The following is a 21,333-nucleotide window of genomic DNA, read 5'->3' on the forward strand; positions in this document are numbered from 1 at the left end:
CTTTGCTCGTGTTGTCCATAACAAGTAGGAGCCGCCGGCTAGGGAAAAGTGTCCGGAAATGTTGTGTGTGGAACCACCATGCAGATTTAACTTTGCAACTCTGTGTACAAAATGGTTGACCAGCTAATCTCAGTTTGGTAAGTGCCGCCGGGGTTACTACATTTGTTGACAAGCAACAACATCGACCATCACCCAGGAATTGTGGTAAACTTATATGCTAGGTAGCCAAGCTACATGGAGAAAGCAGTAGGGTCATGAAAACAGATAAATAGAGACATGTGGCCGCATTTGCAGCCCCATCAAAATTCTATTTCGTTTGACGGAGTCTCAGTGTTTGACTCGAATTAGCTGCCTTCTCTCCCTCAACTGATCATGGAGCAAGTCAACATTGCCGTCGTCGGTCTCGGCCGTATGGTATGTTTTCTCCAGCATTCCATAATTGTATCTAATAAAAGTTTTAGGGTAAGCGACATGTTCACACCTTGCTATACCGGGTTCCACGTGCTCGGGTAATAGCTGTCTGCAGTGCGACCCCGGAGGAGGTACAATGGGCAAATAACAACCAGGAGTACAAGGAATTCGGGATTTCCGTTTACGACAATTACAATGATATGCTCACGCACCCGAAATTGGCCGCTGTCTGGATCTCTACCAGCACGGACGTCCATGCCAGCCAGTCACTGGCAGCAATTGAGCGGGGCCTGCATGTTCTCTGCGAGAAACCTCTGAGCACCGACCTTGAAGAGGTGAGAAAAAAGGCTGCATCTCTTAGCAAATGCTGAACCCACTGAATCCATGCGCTGACGCTATATCAAGGCGCAATCCGTCGTGGATGCAGCGAAGAAGCATCCCCAGTTGAAAGTCATGGCAGGATTCTCTCGTCGTTTTGACGCTTCTTATCGAGACGCTGCAGTCAAGATACACGATGGCAAGGCCATTGGAGACCCCTTTGTAGTTCGCTCAAATACTTGCGATCTCCTTGACAATATTGGATTCTTCGTTCGATATGCGTCTCGCAATGGTGGCATCTTCGTCGACTGTGCGATCCATGATATCGATCTGTCCCTCTGGTATCTGGGGAACCCTGTGCCGAAGGCTTGCTGGGCAATTGGCACACTCCAGCATCACCCTGAATTGAAAGAATTCAACGATGTTGACAATGCCGTCGGTGTTGTCGAATTCTGGGGTGGTAAAATTGCTTATTTTTACTGCTCTAGAACTCAAGCACACGGGCATGATGTTTGCACGGAAATCACGGGAACAACGGGCAAGGTGATGGTGAACGTCTTCCCCCGCGCAAACAACGTAGTGTTGGCAGACCGGTTGGGTCTACGGAATGAAGTTCAGCCGGAATACTGGCAGAGATTTGAAGATGCATTCGCAACTGAAGCGAATGAGTTCATCTCTTCAATTGTTCGGAATGAACCTGTACCACTCCCAATGGAGACGGGAATTGTCGTCATGAGAATCGGGAGGGCTTTGCAAGAAGCTCTGTGTACTGGCAATGTCGTCAGGTTTGATCAAAACGGAAACCTTGCTACATAAGTTCGAATGATACGCTGATTGTAGAAAGAAAATGATAGAATTAATTGAGTTCAATGCCATGCTATTTTACTCCAATGTTTCAAATAAACCAAGGCTGGCCGCCCTCGATTCAAGGAATGCCGGACTTGTGTAGAATTGTATCATCTCTTCCCATTGGGTTAGCCACTCCCGCTTCATCCACATTCTGTCATCTGCCCATAGCTTTTCGTGGATAACCTTCAACTTCCCTTCTTCATCCTCCTGGGGGAAAAATCCACCATACGCCCTGTCTAATTGTGTTGCGGGAAACGCGCCTTGGGGGGCAAATTGCCAGTTTAGAAAGGCCTGTTCAGCCATCATACAATCATATCTGTCCGTCTTGACGTAATTCTGCAACAGTCGCTGATGCATCCTTTCTGAAGGAGAGAAAACCATACTGCCAACGTTGATGTTCCGATTCGTTTCATTGAATGGATTCTGAGGAACACCCGCAAACACGTATGGCTCACACACTGGGCTGCCATCTAGAAGATAGTCATCCGGTTCCAGATTGGAGCCGAGACAATGCTGACTCACTCCCAGTTCAAACATATCGTCAATATTTGTGGTGGGAAAAGCGTCGGCATCTAGGAATAGGATGCGTGAAAACTCCGTCTCTTTCCACATGTTGAGTTTCGCAAACAAGTCCTTCCAACGGTGTTGTGCACCAGGTGTATTTGGATTCCATTCGAGTGGTGCTAGCTCACGAACGATGGCTCCGGCCCCCGCCAACAATTCTCGCTGCTCCATAGTAACGAAGTCTCCGACAAACACTATGAAAGGGTATCCTTCGCTCCGTGATCTAGGGGACCATAGCACTCTGTAGATAAGAGAATGTATGGCCATGAAGTAAGGATCTTTGATGGACGGGTTCCGGGTTGCCATGAATGTAGCGTACGCATATGTATGCTTTCCATTTGTTGGATAATTGTATGGTTTCTCATTGCTCAGAGCTTTCAATACGTGACTCGGAAAGTCAAGGTCAAGATCATTTTGAAACGGAAACTCTGCTTCGAAAACGGTGGCGACGGTTTCGGTTGGGATTGGTATGTTACTTGAGGTTGATTCATCATTCTGAATCTCGATTTTGGTCGGTACAGGGAAGGCAGCCGGGATTTCCAAGGTAATTGAACTGATAGGCCAATTGGCAGTTGACGAGAAAAGCGGAAGTTCTGGCGGAGGTCTTGTCTTGGAAGTGACGCTCTCTGTTGAATGTGACTCTGGTTGCACACCGTCCGCTTGAGGGTTTCCGTGCTCCGGCACCAATGGTATGGTAATAGATGATGAGCTGTTATTCTCTACCTTGCTATGATGATCATGTATATTTCGAAGTTGAGACAGCTGTAACATGTCAGGGCCATGGAGTGCGAACAACCAGATGCATACTACAGCCCCGAACGCAGCAGCTCCAAGATTGCGCACTTTCCTCATGTCGACGAAGTGAGTGTTTCAGTACCCTTCTGTCCACCTTCGCCTAGATGGAACGATGTTGGGATTTCACGTGCAATTCAAACCCCTCGGTCCCTAACGCTCCCTTGCCGTACGGTCGCTTGGGGCGTGGAGCTTGGCGATTTGGGGAAAAGTGCATGTACCGACGCGATAAGTTGTGCTTCCAAATGATGTGTAGAGGATTTGACGAGCAAATATTACGACGGCGCTCACGCTTCTGTCAATCTCGATCAGAATCGGCGACCATGAGCATGCCTAATGATCATCGACACAATGGTGTAAATCGAAGGCTTGCATAAATCAACACACTCCACTGTTTATAGAAACGGTCCTGATCTGCAGAAATACTCTTGGTGAAGATGTCAGAACATATCCACTTTAATTGGCTGGGGCCGGCGAGGGTATAAGGGTGGTGTTCCTTTTACCCCACTGATCTGTGAACCCCATGGGCACGGTAGGGCCGGAGCAAGATCCCATATAGGAAACCCAATATTGTCCCCTATGCACGCCACCGGTTCCTGGCGGTTCCAGCGCATTATTACTCATTACCGCCAGTCCTTCAACTTGCGTGCGAAAACTCAAAGACAAGAAGTGTCCCCATGCGCGGTGCTCGTTGCGATAGATATGCGGTAAATTGTATTATATGTTTTCGTAAACGGGAACCAGGTCGAAAGGATGAGGACGGCATCTGTTCAGACTCAAACCCATGTTTTACACCATATTTTGGATGCATGTACATAGAGATGTGATTATCGGTACTGTACCGAGTCGGGACAGGATTCGTATCCTGCTAGGGTTTGTTCGTACCGATGCCGGCATGAGATGACATGTGAGACCGAGGAGAGCACGCGAGCAAACTTAGAGCGTCATAATCGCAATGCAAAATTTGCAGGTACAGCTATTGATACAGTCGTGATTATGAGAATATGTTCTATTATAGGTACTGGGCCACCACTAAATAAAATATTTTAGGCATTGCGTAACGGAGTCTGTGGTAAGCTCGGTTGCAACGTTTTCTTGTAAAGCCAGTTCGATATTTTTACGCTCGGCTCGTCGAAGAGCTTGGTCGCAACCTCTGCCGCATATAATGTCACAGGTAGAATAACAATCTGTGAAGCCCAAAATGCGAGTTCAAGACCCATTGGGCCTTGTGTCGAAAGAGGGAAGGCACCGATCCAGTTAGAAATGTGATCTTTCTGAACATCTCTCGCAAACCCCACTGCAGCGTACACTCGATCTCCGAGTATCCAGATGACTGGCCCATGTACCAAGTAAAGAGCAAAGGAAATCCGAGCGAGATATTGGCAGAACCGTGTTTCGAAGAAGCCCTTGAGCCAGGGCAGTCGCGGTACTGAGGCGACCGTGAGTACAGCGGCCCAAAATAAGTAGAACCACTTGGGATTGAAGACTGCTTGAGGTTTCAAATGCGACAGCCATCTCCAGCCAGGTGATTTTGAGAGTAAATGCTCGCTATCTGGCGAATCAACGGAAGGGACACCGCCCAGATACAGGGCTACAATGAAAAGATGGAAGAAGATTAATTCTTTGAATCCCTCGAGCGTTGTGAAGATTTTAGGTTGTTGGCCAGCCAAGGCAAGAAGATCAAGATCGCTGAGAAGCATGCCTGACACAAACAGCGCGCCATACCAGCCGTCTACCACGTATAAGAAATAGACTATGAGTCCTACTTCGCAACACAGACGTGCATTCCTTGTGCAGCGAGCCAGTGCTGATGTAGTGGTGTAAACGATGATTGAGCCTTTGAATTCGATTGGGATCGACCAAGCATGTGGTTGGTATGAATTCGAGAATTCATATATGCTTTCTGAGAAAACGAAGCTGTAGTTTTTGAAAGAATAATACCAGTTCTTGAGCTCTTCTCGGTAGGTGGGCTTCAACTCAGCGACATCGACCCATATCTGAGACCAGTGTCTGTAGGACAGGAAAAGAAGGGTGATGCAAATGACTGGGAAGTATAGTCTAACCCAACGACGAAATAGCGCAGACCCAATGCTGTCTGCCGCAGTCTGGTAGTGTCCTTTTTGTATCAAATCTAAAGATTTGATGGAGAGAACGTAGCCAGAGATGACGAAGAATATTGCAACGGCGAAGTGGCCTCCAGAGAAGAAATGGCGAATGAAGGGCAAGGCAGCGAAGTACCGCCGACCTTCGTAACCAAAAGCATTTTCGAATATGAGATTGCCCTGGAGGTTGTGTGCCCAAAGTTGATTGTGTTGAATGTAAACCATGAGTGCTGCGAAGCCCCGAAGGCCGTCCAGCCACGCCGTTCGTCGCATGGGCTTTTTAGGGCCTCGAGATCTCAGCGCCAGAAATTCAGGGCGAACAAGATCCACACTCCATCTCGAAGCTCGTATGGGCATCCACTTCGAGGAGTACAAAGCAACGTCTTCCAGCTCTCCGTTGTCGAGTGGACCATCGAGTTTGGAAGGCATGTTCAAATGATCAGTGATGGCAACAAAAACTTCAGGGTTGAAGTCGATGGCGAACTACCTGCCGTCGATGAGACCTTAAAAAACCATCTCACCAGAGGGGCACGATTATTGGGCTTGCAAGTGTCAGATGCTGAAAGGCGCCAGCACGGATCACAACACAAGCTATCTCCAAGCATCACTATCTCGCGCAATAATACGGGGACAGACGCGGGTTCAACGAGGACGTTACATGGATTAGGCCAGGGTAGTCCGGGGTAATTTGCCAATGCGGGGATAAGCGTAAATTGCCCCGCCCTAAAGACAAGAAGATCGACAACAGTTGGATGAGACTTGAACGTTGAAAATCCAACCGCGGATGAGCCTCGCACTGATTTTGCGGACATGTGAGCCTCCTCATATGGTGGTCCCTGGCGGGATGACGATGCGACTGCAGGTTCCTGGGACTTTATGCACGTCGTGCATAAGGGCTCGACCTGGAGCCAGATGAATTCATCCAGGACACGGCCTGGAAACAAGCTAGTGAACTCTGTAGACACCTCTGCTATCCAAATAAGCTTTAGCTTGGCGGTGTTGGATACTCCTTTCTGCTCGTGACGCCGAAGTGATTGTCCCAACCTCCCCAACACATGCAGTTCTCAATACTACTGTTCCTTGCCATTTGATGCTGTGGAGGGCATCGTATCGTACGTGCCGAGGGCGAATCCTTTCATAAGATTGAATATCGCCGAGGCCCATGCGCAGGCATGAAGAATCCATGGACATGGGAGGCTCTGTTGATGGATTTGTACATGGCTCCCAGGGTTCTCCCAATATCCCGTCTTGATCGTAATTTCGTGAAAACCTCAGCATGCGCACTCGCTCTGCCAGACCTCGTCCTCTTCAGCTTCATCTCAATACCAGAATGCCCGCACACTCCCCAATTGCGTCTCACTTTCGCAGTAGACTGACAACCCAAGTACGGAGAGTGTTGCCGGCATATATTCTCCTCGTTTTGCTTCTTGTTCTTATTCTGAACTCTTCGTTCGTTACCGCACCCATCCGAGCCGCGCACAAGTACAAGCGGGAGCTGAGGTATCAGCAGCCTCTACAGTCGAGCACCACACTGATCCCTCGCAAGATCTGGCAGACTTGGAAGACGAGCCCACTCACATTTGACCAAAGGGATTCTGATACTGCGAAAACATGGGCGGTGCGGAATCCTGCTCACAGATATGAGGTTTTGACGGACGACAACGCTGTTCAGTATCTTGAATGGCATTATGGAGTCCATGGCCTCAACCGACCAGATATCGTTAGCCTTTACCGAGAACTCAACATCACGATTATCAAAGCGGACCTTCTCCGCTACTTGGTCATGTACGCGGAAGGTGGATTGTATGCCGATATCGACGTAGAATGCCTACGACCCATTGATCGATTCATCCCCGAGCGATATGATGCGCACGACGTGGATCTCATCATCGGAATAGAGATTGACGAGCCTGCGTTCAAATCACATCCAGTTCTAGGATCCAAGTGTGAGTCTTTCTGCCAATGGACATTCGCAGCCAAGCCTAGGTTACCCGTCATGATGAGACTTGTGGAGAACATCCAAGAATGGATCCACGATCTCTCGAAGCAAAAGGGCGTCTCTATTTCAGAACTACAACTGGACTTCAATGAGGTCATTAGTGGAACAGGTCCATCCGCATTTACAAAAGCTATTCTGGAGCAGATGACTGCGCAAAACCATGGAAAGCCAGTGACATGGGATACATTCCACAACCTGGCTGAATCAAAGTTGATCAACGGCATACTAGTACTCAATGTCGAAGCTTTCGCAGCTGGGCAAGGACACTCTGATTCCGGAAACCATGACTCACGGGGTGCGCTGGTCAAGCACCATTATCACGCCTCAGGGTGGCCTACCTTGCACCCTCGTCTCAACCATCCCATGTACGGTGAGGTTGAGAAGTGTAACTGGAAGCCTGAATGTGTTGCTGAATGGGTAAGCTGAGCCCCACAAATCCCTTCAATTAGTATTCCTGCTGACACCTGCGTAGGATAAAAATGTGGCTGAATGGGATACCCTTCCCAAAGAAGAACAAGACAAGCGACTTGCCAGTAAGCCATCCTGATGCAATTTACTGCACCTGGTCCATGCAATATCAAGGGTTTCTTGACACGGCCTGGAGATCATGATTGTCTCCGGTCCAAGAAGCACTTCGGGGAGTATGGTCCTCAAGTACAAGACGAAGATGACTGATCGTCATTAGCGCATGATACTTCCAACATTCCTTCTGGGCAAACAAACGGCGTTAAGGTATACCCGGGAGGTAACTCGGTCATGAAATAATGTTTTATTGGTATAAAGAATCACACATCTGATTCCGGCGGCTACTATAGATAATTAGAAGTACCAGGCTCGTATACAAGCTATTACCTTCTTTATACTGTTGTGCTATCTGTACGGTTGGACTTGGTATAATCATGACTATAAAGCACTGTCTAAATCCAAAATCCTCCAAGTATGATAATAAGTCAAGTGCTATAATTTTAGAGTCCATGATGCGGACTTTTCACTTCAACACAAACTACAATACACCCATTCACCCACCACTCCCCACCATATTGGACTGGAAGCTAATCGCAAATAAGCGTGTATTGAATCGACATGTTAGGCATGCAAGCCACTCAACAGCCGGAATGTAGCTGTAGCGGAATGTTGTAGGTGAAAGCTACGGCAATCCCACACTGTACACTGAACATCAAGAGCATACACTGAACATAAAGGAAGTGTTTATTTTACGAGGTTAGAAGCGATAAGACACATTTCTACCGCCCCCGCGAGAGAATCAGGTGCTCCGGTGTGATTTGTATCAAACGTATTCCTTCTGCAATGACTCGCCATTTTCGAACCATTGGAGCATCGAAGAAAAACCTAGCTCAATTAATTTCCTATCAATTCACCCCAGCCAATACAACCCCCAAAGGATGTTTTCAAGATTTATAAATGAAAAACGGACGGCCAGATTATTATTTCACGCTGTCCATTTCGATTCCTGTCCTTTCACATGCCTTTTGGGTGGCAGACCAAAAAGTCATCGCCTCGATGGTATATGACACCACAGTACGTTATGTATTGCGGCTCTTGATGGTTGTCGTCACTCCATCCTTCTGTATAGACTACTCGGTAGATTCCAACATCCTTCTTGGTTTGGGCACAGAAGGTATCATCTTTGAGAATCGGGAACTCATACCATGCCAGATTGTTACGTCTTGGACAATCCGGAAAGTTAACGTGGTTTTAGCCCGAGTACAGCTTTGGATATACTCTGTTGGCTGTGCCCATCACATTATCAGCATGTAGCGTAGATGAAGTGTAGATAAACTGGGGATTTTTGCAATTTTTCCGACTCTTGTTGTAATAGACGTTACTGGCCCGATCCAACGCGTTGATCACATCCGTCCTTGAGAGTATTTCTTCTATTGATCAAGTTAAATACTATAATAGATACAGGTGCGGAGACCAGACATGGTAAGGCCAGTCTTACGGTGAACTTTGGGAGGGCAATAAAAGGTGGAAGAAGGAAGCGTTCCACGTAACTCCCACTCGTACTCGTCATCCAGGGTATGAAGCATTGATCCATCTGTTATATTATATTCACGGGACTCGTCACTTAGAGGAGTCTGGCCGTTGATTGTACGACTAGCGTAAGCAACTGAAATACATTTCGCAGCGATAAAGAGCGAGGAGAGAAACCTCATATTGATATTTGAAAAGTCGATGAAAGGAAGATGTGAAAGAGATTGAGGCGAGGTGGAAATAGAATATTGACACTTGGCTGGTATAAAAACATGTTTTCAAAGCTTCAGATGACAAAGAACAAGTTAGGTGAGACACAGTGCCGTGGTTCTGTGGGGCGGCGCACACAGCCAGCCTTGGGACATGAAGCAATTGTTATCGAGAGCCTAGGCTCCGGATTGTGGGAGTAGCTGAGGTTTTCGAGACCAATTGAGAATATCATTCTACTATATACGAGACGAATGCAGACACGGCAACCATTCAGCTACAGTCAAATGTGGTGGTATTGCTCCAAAAATCTCGGGTTTCCCGCAAGCGAATCCGCATGCAGCCCAAGTCCATCACAATCTAGTTCTAGCCTCCGCCACATGGACGAATCCGTCATAAATCGTCAAAATAAGCGATGAGCCACCGCTTCATCCAAATCTACTTGGAACCGCGAACCAATTGGGTTGACAGGTCGACGCTCGAGACAACCATAATGCTGTATGCGTGATCGATTTTGTCCACTTCAGCTTCCAGCAAGACGCTGTGGCATACCTGAGTTGAGCATTATTGGCAAAGTCAGAGCAATGTTAACCTGTAGGCGTGGCACGAGTAGCACATTATTGCAAGACGGCTCCATCGGACAGGTCAACCATTTCCGCGTATCCCGCGAAGCCTAATACCGATTACAGGCCATAGATTAGTCTTCCAACAGCCACCATGCGAGTGACTCCATATCCATACCACTCGAGGCTGTTCCAAAATATCAGCTCGTTTATGGGCGCAATGTCCAAGTTGCGCGACCTCGAGGATTTCGAGCCGAAGAGGGCCACTATAAAAGGTTTCGGAGACGGTCGTTTGGAACTGCAGTCTGGTAGTTGCATCCATTGTTCTTCACTCCATTCATTACAAAAATGGCTCCCGACCTCAATAAACTCCAGGATGAAGCGGTCAAGTCCATCGCCAGTGTGAGCACACTTCTCCGTAATGCCATTGCTGCTTCATTGCCCGTCGCGCCCGAACAATACCTGACGATTTCCATTCCTGGGACGGTCATTGACCTTGAAGATTATGACTCAGGCGGCTCCTTCGTCTATGACATTCGAAAGCATGCCGTTGCGCCTACGACAGTCCGACAGTCTGAGGCTCGTCTTGTCGATGGTATGATACCGATTGCCAACATCATGGTGAGTCCAACCCAAACTACTACTTAGGTAACCACTAACTCTTTGCACACAGATCGGAAATACAGGTAAAAGTGTAGCAAGAAGCTACTCGCGTGCTTTGGACGGTCTGATCCCTGCCAAAGCGACAATTAGTAGTGGCAGAGGGGTAAGGAGTCCAGGTCAGAAAGGATATGACGATGCCATGGCGTTCCTCAAAACGAAGGAGGGCGGGAAGTCCATCGTGGACATTTACGTCCAAAAGCAGCTTACGTGGGGCAAAGCTCGCGCTGAATGGGATACTGCCAAGATTGAAGCTCAAAGTAAGTGTAAATCCCCAGCCTTTCTATTATCCTATATTCCATGATACACCTTTCCCAATGACAATACGGAAAAATTTTCTAAGAGGAGATACAGACAGAGCAGAAAAGCTTTTTCCACCATCGTCCGGGCCGGACTATATGGGTAGACAGAAGAAATACATCAATGACTGGAACCAGGAGAACTTTTTCAAGTACAAGTCGGCAACTCAGGCTGCATGGATGGACTGGGTTGTCTCGGGCAGCAAATATAATGTTGACTACAACTTTGGCATGGTTGCCATTGATTCGATCATGGCGCGGGTTGAAGCAAGCAAAGAGTCATTGCGCAACTCCACGATTCCCGATGCAGATGGAGCCAACGAAGTCTATGGAGTTGCACTCACCCCCGGTCGATGGGCAACATATTGCAAGCGTAAGGCTGAGGGTTGGTATCAACGTAACGGAAATTACACACTTGGCCAACTTGACGCCGAGATCGCTAGACTATCATCGTTGCTCGACTCCTACAATACGACAAACACCAAGATTACGAAATCTCCATCCGAGTATCCAGTCAAAGGAGCAACGGCGTCTACTACCTTGGAATTGGAGAAGAAAAAGGCCAATGTAACCACGGCTACCAATAATCTATACGATGCACAAGCCGAACTGGCTGGTATCAGGTATAATCAAGGTGTTGCTGTAAACAAGCCCGATTTATCAAAAGAAGACAAGGCAAAGGCGGAGGCGGCCGCGAAATTATTGATCGATCCCGCCGTAGCCAAGGTCAAAGCAGCTCAAAAGGCGCTTCAAGATTCCAAAATTGCTTTATCGCAGGCGAATCAGGAAGACAAAGACTACAAAATGATGACTTTGTCCGGCACTACGAAGACTGACGTCCAGAATTGGATTGGGTCGAAGATCACAACGATCAACGCTCAAATCAAACAGCTCCAGGATTTGCGCATTGCCAAAATCAAGGGTGAGCCTATCACTGTACCAGTCATCACCGGTTCGACGGCTCCAAAGGATGCCGATGACAAAGATACCGCCAATGGTACTACCTTTGCCGGAGAGGGCGATGAGATGGCAAAGGCAAGCTTTGGATTAAACAAACCCCCACCGCCAGCGCCCGGGACAACCGCTGCTGCTGGAGGGACTGGGCAGAGTTCCGATGATGCAGACCCCTGGACAACCATCAATTTTGCGTTTTCGGCCACGGACCAGAAAACACATAGTGAGGAGTCAAGCTGGGGAATGACTGTCGGAGGATCCGTTGGATTTGGTCTTTGGTCTGTAGGCGGGTCCTACTCTCATGACGAGTCACACTCCAGCATGTAAAGTGATATGGCTTCTTGCGACGTAAGCGTCTCGTTTTCCGCACTTGTTGTCAACATTAACCGTCCATGGCTGTATGGTGAATTATTCCAAGATGTCGACTTGGAAGTCGCGGAGGGAGTCAAGATCAGCCCAGGTCCACTAGGACTCCACCGCCTCATTGCATCACAAGATGTCGCTACCATCGACCAGTACGATCAATTCCCAGCGTACCCAACTTCATTCATTGTCGCGGCGGATACTACAATTGAGTTTAGCGGCAGCACCAAGCATATCGAGGAGCACTTCGATTCGCATAGCAATTCAGGAAGTGCATCGGTTGGATGGGGTCCGTGGTCGGCATCTAGCAGTTTTCATGAGTCAGGCTCAAGCTCGGATGTTCAGATGCATACAACGGCTACTGGTTGCAAGCTCACATTTGGGTCTCCGCAGGTGATTGCATGGGTGAGCCAGATCTTACCCGCGTTGCCGAGGACGGAGAATTACAATCCTCTTACGCAAGGTGCGGGCAAGGCAGTTCCTAAATAGAGGCTTTGTACACATCACAAGAGTTAGATCATTGGTAAAGATGTTTCAATGAATAATTTCCAACTTGACAAATTATGCTCATCTGAGAATGAAAACACCATTCTGTTCCAGCGTGACTTATGAACCTATCTAATCTTAATAAAATTCCATCATTGAACATCAATTTGCACTGTGAAAAATTGTGCAATGTTCATAGAAAAACTGGTCTCTTTGTTGGATTGAACTAAATAACGTTCTTTTTCACTCGGAGTGACAGTGAGCAATATACTCAAAATATCCCTTGGTTAGTTGCAACGCTGGATTTTTATTTTCGTCGTACCAATCTACTATGCCCTGTGACACAAGACATACAGTAAGGAGAGAATTATGGCGTAGGATAGCCGTTGAGTTTCCTCAATTCCCTTCCAAAGATTAGTCCATTCGATTGGTCCACCTTGACGGCCTTCGACCATCTGGTATCCAGTTGAAAACACCCTTGTGGGTTTCGATAGGAAATACAATCTCAATTTTCCCGTCTTCATTGAATGCAATGTAAAGCGCATCCGCTTCAGTGAAGCATGCCTTCCAGATATCAGGAATTCGTTTTTGAGACGCTTTCGCCGCTTCACAGATCTTGTATTCTTGCTTATGGCAGCCGACTAGTGGGCCTACGACATATTTTCCTTGTGTTTTCGGCCGCCCGTGATTTAATTCATAAGTAGAACCTGCAATCGTCTTGAGCTGTTGGCTGTTGAAATCATTGACTCCGTACATGCTCGTATTTAGGTAATTTTTCTTGTCAGGGCAAGCATACTTTCCAGGCTTATAGTCGCTATGTCCTCGACGAAATATGCTACACCTTCCGCGACCTGAATCGAAATTAGTATCGTCAGTGAAATGAACCTTCTTTCCGGACAGTCTTGAAGCTACGCGGAAATTAGTCATGATGAATAAATTGCCGTTGTACCACTCAAGAATCTCTTGATCAGTCATATATGGCGTTGGGTCTGTCCATCCTTGTTCTGACAGTTCCAAGGCGCGTTTCGCGGAGAAGGGTTCGTAGATATAGGCGTCCAGACTCTTATCTTCTACCGCCTGTTCAGTAACCATTTTGTCCCTCAGCTGATCAACCGTTCCTAAGAGCTCAAGCTTCGCTTTGCGCCACGCACTTCCGAGTCGATCATAGGAGGTCCTATCTCTTTGCTCTTTGGCATTCTTTGGTATCCAGCAGACTGGTTGATAAGGTCCACCGAGCCAGCTCCAGGCCTGTTGAATTAAATCCAGAAAGTCAAGGCACATACGCACTTGGCATACAGGACAATAATCGTCCACTTTGGTGGCAACAGGGTGTAAAGGATGCTTGCATTTTGCTGCCTTTTTATTAGCAAAAATGCCCATTTCTACGAATCCGGCGAAGCGAGACAAAGCACGTCGAGAGTTAACCTTGTTGGAATAATAATCTTGAAACGCGCGGTAGTCTTTCGCATAGTTAATCACTCTGAGCTCCTGAGGCTCTCGGCACTGACGCTGATAGGTGTGATAGTGCGAGCATTCCTCTTTCGAAAGAACCAAGTCAGCAGGACATGAGGCGGCTCGCAAATCGTAGGGCTGTGGGCAAGACATGATTTCGAGACTAGTGGTGGAAATCAATTCTTGAGACTGGTTCCAATTCATGTATTCACCGAGCAGAGAGCGGTGCTTTTCTACCCCATGGACGAAACATTGTAACGTCAGGCTCCATGTAATGCATTGAACATTTAGAACGCTGCTGCCTTTGGGCACACCTGCACAATGTTATGTGGGACAAAGAAAAATATAAAGTCAGCCTCTTGAATTATTAACTTCACAATTGACTTCACAATGTCCGACATACTTGAGAAATTGATGGCGTAGATGCCTGCTAATTGTGACGTAAAGCTAGTGTGAATCAGAGTTAATCCGGGATAGAATATATCAGAAATCAACTTAGTAAATTCCCTTGATAAGATTGCTATTCAATATCTACATGGGCTGTAGATTTATCTGCATTGCTAATCGTAGTGTTTAATGGTAGAATCTTCAACAGCCAGACTCGATAGTTAATTAGGGTAAGGTTAGCGTAAGCGCTGGTCGGTGGACTTTTCTAACCACTCATGAGTAGCGCGTTCTATAGTGACTACGGCAACTACGGTCTAATGTTGAGCCCGAATATAGGAATGCAACGACTGGCTCCGCTCGAGCCATTATAATTCGTTTGCTGTAAAAACGAACCGAACTTGGAACCGAGGCCGGCCTGGCATTGGGGGCCTCGAATGAGATAGCATTACCCTCTTCCTTTCTTCCAGATACCGAAGATTGACATGATAGAGGTTTTAATTAGGACCATTGGTGAGTTGATCGTATTCGTAAATCCACACCCGGTCGAAGAGCCGTAGTGTGGGTATCCTCCCACATAAATGATACTGCACGCTCACACCCCAGATCTTGTATCGTTCGTTATACTCCATTCAACATTGTGCACTGTGTAATACTACCCATACGTCCTCCGAATTGATGGTGCACATGATGACGAAAAAGGGAGACCTCGAAGCAATTGAACGAACGCCTTCGCACTTGCAACAGGGTTCTGCAAAGAACATTACGAACGATGCTGTCTTCGGCGAGATTACAGCTGATGGCCCCAACTATCGAAGTGTACGCTGATGCCCCCTTAATTCCTTCAGAAAACAACAAGGTACTAATCACTCTTCGCAGTTGGGCTGGATTGCAACTGCTATTCTCATGTCCAAGTCGATGATCGGTCTCGGGGTCTTATCCATACCAGCTGCTTTTGATGTATTAGGAATCATCCCCGGCGTTCTCTGCCTCCTTGCCATTGGTAGTCTCACTTCTATTTCCGCCTACGTGGTCGGCACCTTCAAGATGAACCATAGCGAGGTTTATGCCATAGATGACGTTGGCTACAAACTTTTCGGAGTTGTTGGCCGAGAGTTCTTCGGTGCCGCATTCATTGTTTGTAGGTCTATCTAAGGAACCCGCCTATGGTTCCACCGTTTATTGACACACTTACGTAGATTGGACATTCGTTGTCGGGTCCGGTATGCTCAGCGTATCCATCGCTCTGAACGCAATATCGACCCATGGCGCCTGCACTGCCGTCTTCGTTGTAGTCGCATTTGCTGCCACATTCCTCGTCTGTAGTATTCGCACACTTGGTCGTATAAGTTTCATAGCATGGGCAGGGCTTGCGAGTATTCTCGCATCAAGTTAGTGTTGGCCTAAATAACGTGGAAAGAATGACCTGCTGATGAATCTACAGTTCTACTCGTTACGATTGCTGTGGGAGTTCAGGACCGGCCAGCAGCTGCACCATCATCTGGGCCATGGAAGTCGGACTACAAGCTCTTCGGAGGTCCAAAATTCCTAGACGCGGCATCCGCGATCTCATCTCTCGTCTTTGCTTACGCCGGTACCACAACCTTCTTCGCCATCGCTGCTGAGATGCGGGAGCCAAAGCACTATGCGAAATCGTTGACAGTCTGTCAAATTCTTGTCAACAGTACATATGTCAGCATTGGAATAGTAGTGTACTACTTCTGTGGTTCATACGTCGCCTCTCCCGCACTGGGCTCGGCCGGTCCACTGCTGAAAAAGGTGGCATATGGGATTGGAATTCTCGGAGTTTTCGTTTCAGCTGTTCTCTTGTCTCATGTGAGTAGTGCGTAATCTGACTACGGGAATCGCTCCCAATGACCTATCGTTAATTGATGGAATCTAGGTGACGGCAAAATATATATTCGTTCGTCTACTTCGCGGCACGAGACACTTGACCTCAAATTCTCCACAGCATTGGCTAGTATGGTTAAGTTGTACCTTTGGCGTCACAGTGGTCGCATATATCATCGCCAGTGCCATTCCGGTCTTCAATAGTCTTGTTTCGCTGATTGGAGCCTTCTTCGGTACTCTCATGTCGTTTCAACCTTTTGGGATGATGTGGCTATATGATAACTGGAAGACAGACAAGAGTAAACGAAGCATCAAATGGTATCTGATGTGTACTTGGAGTTTCTTTGTCATAGTAGCGGGCACCTTCTTGATGATTTCTGGAACATGGGGATCAGTTCTCACGATCATTAGTGACTACTCGGCAACTGGAGGTTCAGCCGCATGGTCTTGTGCTGATAACTCGAATTCCGTGTAGAAACGACTCTGGTAACTCTAACCAGATGGCAACTTCTAATTCCTTGTTGCTTTTCTTTTCATTTAGAATTTATATAGTCAATAATACAGAAGAATTCATAGAACTACAGGTAGAATCGACTTCGCTTTTTTGCTATGTCTTTATTGGCAAGCAGTAGGAGAAATTTTAGAAGAGTATAAAGCTTACAGCTATCAGTGTCCCTTTCACTTAAGAATCCGTCTCTTCTTCGATATTTTGTCAGTGTAAGCGGCAAGCGATCTCACACCCCAGTCAATATCCGCCATCATTATACGAGGGATTTATGTTCCCGCAGCAAGTCCCACTTCCCCCAGCCCAAATGTATGCCCTTTGCTTATTATTTCAAACTTCGCCGCGAGTTGCAAACCAATCGTATGCATTTGTTCGAACCGTATCATCGGTTTTTTTCTTCCTGTTGTATATATCTTACCCATGCCCGCACACCAGCATAAAGTAATCGATCTCACATTCGCTATGCTAGCCAAAGGACGATATGTTTTGGTCATCTTGTCCCTTCTGCTCCAATCCATTCAATCGCAGAACACAACCCCAGATTCTATAGTCGATCTCGGATACGCGCGCTACCGAGGCCTGCACAACTCAACCCTCAAGCAAACAACATACTACGGCCTGCACTATGCGCATTCTCCAACAGGCACCCTACGGTGGAAATCCGCTATCCCAATCGCCCGATCAAACCCACATAACCCCCCAAATCATGCCATCGCAAATTCTCAAAATGCCCCAGTCATAAACGCAACAATACCCGCCGCAACATGCATCCAAGGCAACCCGGGCTGGTACCCTCAAGAGCTATCCCCACCAAATGACGGCTCATCGTCTGAGGACTGTCTCACACTCAACGTCATTGTCCCCTCATCACCTCCATCGTCTGAGTTATTGCCCGTCGTCGTGACAATCCATGGCGGGGGCTACACCACCGGCTCCGCGCTTTTTACGCTGCCGTCTCCATTATTCAAACACACGACGGGAAGCTTCATAGGCGTAAGTCTGCAGTACCGTTTGGGCGCCTACGGATTTCTTGGATCTCGAAAGTTCGTAAGTGAAGGAGGAGAGACGAACCTGGGGTTAAGGGACCAGCGAGTGGCGTTGGAGTGGGTGCGCGAAAACATTGCGAGGTTCGGCGGCGACCCGGACAAGATTGTCATTTGGGGCAGTAGTGCTGGGGGTGGAAGTCTGACGGCACAGATGGTTTATGAAGGTGGGGGTGGAGAGGTTAGGGAAGGATGGAGGTTGTTTAGAGGGTCGGTGGTTGAGTATCCTTGGTGGCAGCAATTTCTGCGAGACGAGCAATTGGAGAGGCAGTATGGGTATTTGTTGAGGGCGGCGGGATGTAAGGATTTGGCTTGTTTGAGGGGAGTTGATGAGAAGAAGTTGGCGAACTCGACTCGAGAGATATATGGTGTCGGTTACGAGACTGGAGAGTATCCGTACGGGAGTTTCTGGTTCGGCCCGTACGTCGACGGGGATATCATGAAGGGGCTACCGAGTGAAGAGTTTGAGGGCAAAAGATTCATCGACAGGCCGTTACTCATCGATAGGGATATGTACGAGGGCTGGTCATTCACCAACATGTCGCTCGAGACGAAGGAAGATGAAGAGAAGGACCTGAGAACTGTGTTTCCGTATGCGACGGCTGAGTTTAGAAAGAGGCTCGATGAGGTCTATCCACGAGAAGCATTCAATTCTACACTCTCGAGGAGGGCCACTTGGTTTGGGTAAGTTGTGTCCTGTTAATTTGGCAACCACACTTTCTGATCATTCATTTCCAATAGGGACATGACCATCCATTGCCCAACACGCCTACTAGCGGAAGTGCATGCAAATGCATGGAAACTTGTCTTCAATGCCGGAACACAAACCCATGCTGCGACAGCCTTTTTTCTTTACGATCTACCCGATATGATAGGACCGAAATACAATGCCACGTTGGCAGCAATCATGAAAGACTGGGTTGGCTCGTTTGCGGTACATGTTGATCCTAACATTCGGAGTTGGAGCAATGTCTCAAAACCGCACTGGGATGAGTATCATTCGACGGAAAAGAGGCCAACAGTGTTGGCTAACCAGACAGAAATTGGCGTGCCTGGAGATTTAGACTTGGTCATCGATGACAGATGCCAATTCTGGAGACAATACCGGGGTATAGCACAAAATTAATGCTTAGCACATGGGTTTAAGAATTACATCATGCTCACGAAGTCGAACAAAGAGGTGTTGTGAAGATGAAGAAGTTCTATGTCATCCTGCTAATTCAATGATCATGCTATACTATATCTGCTCTACGAGATAGTTTCAATGCATTCCATCTCGAAAATATCTATGAGTCCCAACGCCGCGCTATGTATCGATGGAAACAGGAACCGTCATCTATAGGTTAGAGCTAGCAGCGGAAAACTCCTTGCTAAACGGGTAATCAGTGTAGCCTCTCTCCTCTCCGGCATTATAGAAAGTGTTGCGATCGTACGGATTGAGCTCAATGCCCTCCTTCAGGCGGAAGACCAAGTCAGGCGTAGAAATGAAGTAACGACCGAAAACGACAACGACGTCGTGGTTGGGGTACTCCTTGTCCACGAGAGCCTTAGCAGAGTCAGGCTTGAAACCACCAGCGACTAGAACGGGACCTCTGAACAGGTCAACCAAGGGACTGATACGCTCGGTGGACTCAACATCGGCGTTGCCACTAACACGCGACTCAACGAGATGAACGTATGCGAGGCCAAATTTGTCGAGTTTAGAGACAATGTCGGAGAATTGTGAGATAGGATCCTTCATCTTCATGCCCTGGAACGTCGAGAATGGGGAAAGACGGATACCGGTTCGGTCAGCGCCAACGGCGTTGACGACGGCTTCGGTGACCTCGATAGCGAACCTGGAGCGATTCTCGACGCTGCCTCCATATGCATCAGTGCGCTGGTTGACAGTGTCTTGGTTGAACTGGTCAATCAGGTAACCATTCGCGCCATGAATCTCAACGCCATCAAAGCCTGCTGCGATGGCATTCTTAGCGGCCTGGGCGTACTCCTGGACGAAAGACTTGATCTCATCGATGGTCAACTCTTTGGGAGTAGCGTGCCCCTCCAGAGCTACTGCGCTGGAACTGCGGATAGTGATACCTTCCTTTTCGGCGGTTTTAGGATCGGCAACACGACCTAGCGCCCAGAGCTGGAGGTAGATATAAGAGCCTTTGGCGTGGACAGCTTCAGTGACCTTCTTCCAGCCATCGATCTGAGCCTGGCTGTGGATGGCGGGAACCGCTCCGTAACCTCCAGCCTGAGGAGAAATGAAGGTGGCCTCGGTTACGAGAAGAGTTCCAGGGACGGATGCTCGTTGAGCATAGTAATCCGCAACGAAAGGGAGGGGTACGTGGTTTTCATCGGCGCGAAAACGGGTCAAAGGGGCCATGGCAACACGGTTCTTGAGGGTGATGTTGCCGACCTTGAGCGGCTGGAAAAGTTTTGAGGATGCCATTGTTATGTAAGTTGCGTGGAGGCCTTCAGAGATTTTGTTGAAAGCCTGTTTGAGTCGAGTTTCAAGCTGCGTTGAAGTTGGTATTGGATGAGAAATAGCGGTCTGAAATTACTGAGGGCAGGACGCTTTATATGTAACATGGACGGCGATAAGAACGGACTATTAGAAATAGGAACAAGTGTCGACAAAAATTCGACATTTGCGAATTGACATTAGTTATCGCATGTTTAGAATAGCGAAAATGTCGCCGAAGATCCAAAACAGGGCGAAGATGACGCCATGCAAGGATTATTGTAAGGATTGTTGGCTGGAAAAAGATTAGTCGTGGTGGCTAATTTGTCAGCTACGATTGGCGACAGAAACGAAGAGAAAATGACAATGATGATTGTGAGACAACAACCAACCATACAACACCAAACAAGGTGCATGCCAGAGAAACAACCCACGAGGGGAGGGTCCACACCTCGGGCGCCGGTCGGCGAATGTGATTCGAACCTTAAGGGTTTCTCCCAATCTTCAAATTTTGTAGGGAAGATTGCAAGTGAAATCTGTGATCACTAATGCATCAATTGAGCATGCGATCTCTGACGACCGCCTGGCAGCCTGAAATTGAGCCTCGAGATCTCCGTTCAAACGCCTCATGTCTTCGAAGTTGAAGACCTCTATCTTTTCCTCAACGTCATACACCATAGTAAAATTTTGACCAAGATATGGCGCGACTGTTTTAGGATTGGCTGCCGCCGTTATGATGAGATAGGCAAGCGTTTCTCATAATTCGCCCGCCGCCCGCACTACTTGTACTGATGCAGGGCCACAGCTACTGCATGGCAAATGTGCGGGTAGGCAAAGTAGACAGACCCTGCTGCGGCTGTTGTATGGCAGCACCCGCACTGTGGTCGATGGAAGTGCCCGCGTGCGAGAGTAAGTGCTTGATGATGATGGAATCAGCCAATGGTCGACGTAGTTCCTATGTGACGGAAATGCACAACCTCTTCTGCCCCCGAAGGAGAAGGATGTGTACACAGGGACAGGCTGGCCCTTCACCGACTATGCTGGATAGATTCATGGGTACTACGACGTTGTGTCCTGAATTGTGCCA

General features: G+C 47.8%; 9 protein-coding genes across 9 annotated transcripts; 5 read left to right on the forward strand and 4 right to left on the reverse strand.

The window, feature by feature from the left end:
• Positions 1-372: 372 nt before the first annotated feature.
• Positions 373-1,545, forward strand: BU24DRAFT_476588 (NAD(P)-binding protein; the record flags this gene model as incomplete). Its single annotated transcript, XM_033532935.1, has 3 exons — positions 373-414; positions 462-746; positions 817-1,545. The coding sequence occupies 3 exons, from the start codon at positions 373-375 to the stop codon at positions 1,543-1,545; spliced, it is 1,056 nt and encodes a 351-aa protein (XP_033387852.1).
• A 66-nt stretch (positions 1,546-1,611) lies between these two features.
• On the reverse strand, positions 1,612-2,913 carry BU24DRAFT_340457 (glycosyltransferase family 8 protein; the record flags this gene model as incomplete). The annotated part of the gene is made up of 1 exon (XM_033523227.1): positions 1,612-2,913. The coding sequence occupies one exon, from the start codon at positions 2,911-2,913 to the stop codon at positions 1,612-1,614; it is 1,302 nt and encodes a 433-aa protein (XP_033387853.1).
• Positions 2,914-3,980: 1,067 nt separating this feature from the next.
• BU24DRAFT_476590 (uncharacterized protein) lies at positions 3,981-5,465 on the reverse strand (the record flags this gene model as incomplete). The annotated part of the gene is made up of 1 exon (XM_033532936.1): positions 3,981-5,465. One exon carries the CDS (start codon positions 5,463-5,465, stop codon positions 3,981-3,983), a length of 1,485 nt encoding a protein of 494 aa, XP_033387854.1.
• Positions 5,466-6,366: 901 nt separating this feature from the next.
• On the forward strand, positions 6,367-7,582 carry BU24DRAFT_340360 (glycosyltransferase family 32 protein; the record flags this gene model as incomplete). The annotated part of the gene is made up of 2 exons (XM_033523225.1): positions 6,367-7,452; positions 7,508-7,582. 2 exons carry the CDS (start codon positions 6,367-6,369, stop codon positions 7,580-7,582), a joined length of 1,161 nt encoding a protein of 386 aa, XP_033387855.1.
• Positions 7,583-10,148: 2,566 nt separating this feature from the next.
• Positions 10,149-12,565, forward strand: BU24DRAFT_386453 (uncharacterized protein; the record flags this gene model as incomplete). The annotated part of the gene is made up of 5 exons (XM_033524924.1): positions 10,149-10,421; positions 10,474-10,724; positions 10,819-11,375; positions 11,430-11,943; positions 12,043-12,565. 5 exons carry the CDS (start codon positions 10,149-10,151, stop codon positions 12,563-12,565), a joined length of 2,118 nt encoding a protein of 705 aa, XP_033387856.1.
• A 411-nt stretch (positions 12,566-12,976) lies between these two features.
• BU24DRAFT_406183 (uncharacterized protein) lies at positions 12,977-14,167 on the reverse strand (the record flags this gene model as incomplete). The annotated part of the gene is made up of 1 exon (XM_033525750.1): positions 12,977-14,167. One exon carries the CDS (start codon positions 14,165-14,167, stop codon positions 12,977-12,979), a length of 1,191 nt encoding a protein of 396 aa, XP_033387857.1.
• A 921-nt stretch (positions 14,168-15,088) lies between these two features.
• On the forward strand, positions 15,089-16,757 carry BU24DRAFT_386456 (uncharacterized protein; the record flags this gene model as incomplete). Its single annotated transcript, XM_033524925.1, has 5 exons — positions 15,089-15,217; positions 15,278-15,539; positions 15,598-15,789; positions 15,843-16,234; positions 16,302-16,757. 5 exons carry the CDS (start codon positions 15,089-15,091, stop codon positions 16,722-16,724), a joined length of 1,398 nt encoding a protein of 465 aa, XP_033387858.1. The 3' UTR covers positions 16,725-16,757.
• Positions 16,758-17,216: 459 nt separating this feature from the next.
• Positions 17,217-18,923, forward strand: BU24DRAFT_341917 (alpha/beta-hydrolase; the record flags this gene model as incomplete). The annotated part of the gene is made up of 2 exons (XM_033523294.1): positions 17,217-18,481; positions 18,539-18,923. The coding sequence occupies 2 exons, from the start codon at positions 17,217-17,219 to the stop codon at positions 18,921-18,923; spliced, it is 1,650 nt and encodes a 549-aa protein (XP_033387859.1).
• BU24DRAFT_121412 (FMN-linked oxidoreductase) lies at positions 18,810-20,348 on the reverse strand. Its single transcript, XM_033520900.1, has one exon. It carries the CDS (start codon positions 20,232-20,234, stop codon positions 19,134-19,136), a length of 1,101 nt encoding a protein of 366 aa, XP_033387860.1. The 5' UTR covers positions 20,235-20,348; the 3' UTR covers positions 18,810-19,133.
• Between the last annotated feature and the right edge of the window lie 985 nt (positions 20,349-21,333).

Source organism: Aaosphaeria arxii (assembly GCF_010015735.1).
Source record: "Aaosphaeria arxii CBS 175.79 unplaced genomic scaffold BU24scaffold_2, whole genome shotgun sequence".
Taxonomy (NCBI): domain Eukaryota; kingdom Fungi; phylum Ascomycota; class Dothideomycetes; order Pleosporales; genus Aaosphaeria; species Aaosphaeria arxii.

What these genes read in the sequence shown, in the direction of transcription:
- BU24DRAFT_121412 (XM_033520900.1), bottom strand. Translation starts at nt 20,234, where the DNA reads ATGGCATCCTCAAAACTTTTCCAGCCGCTCAAGGTCGGCAACATCACC.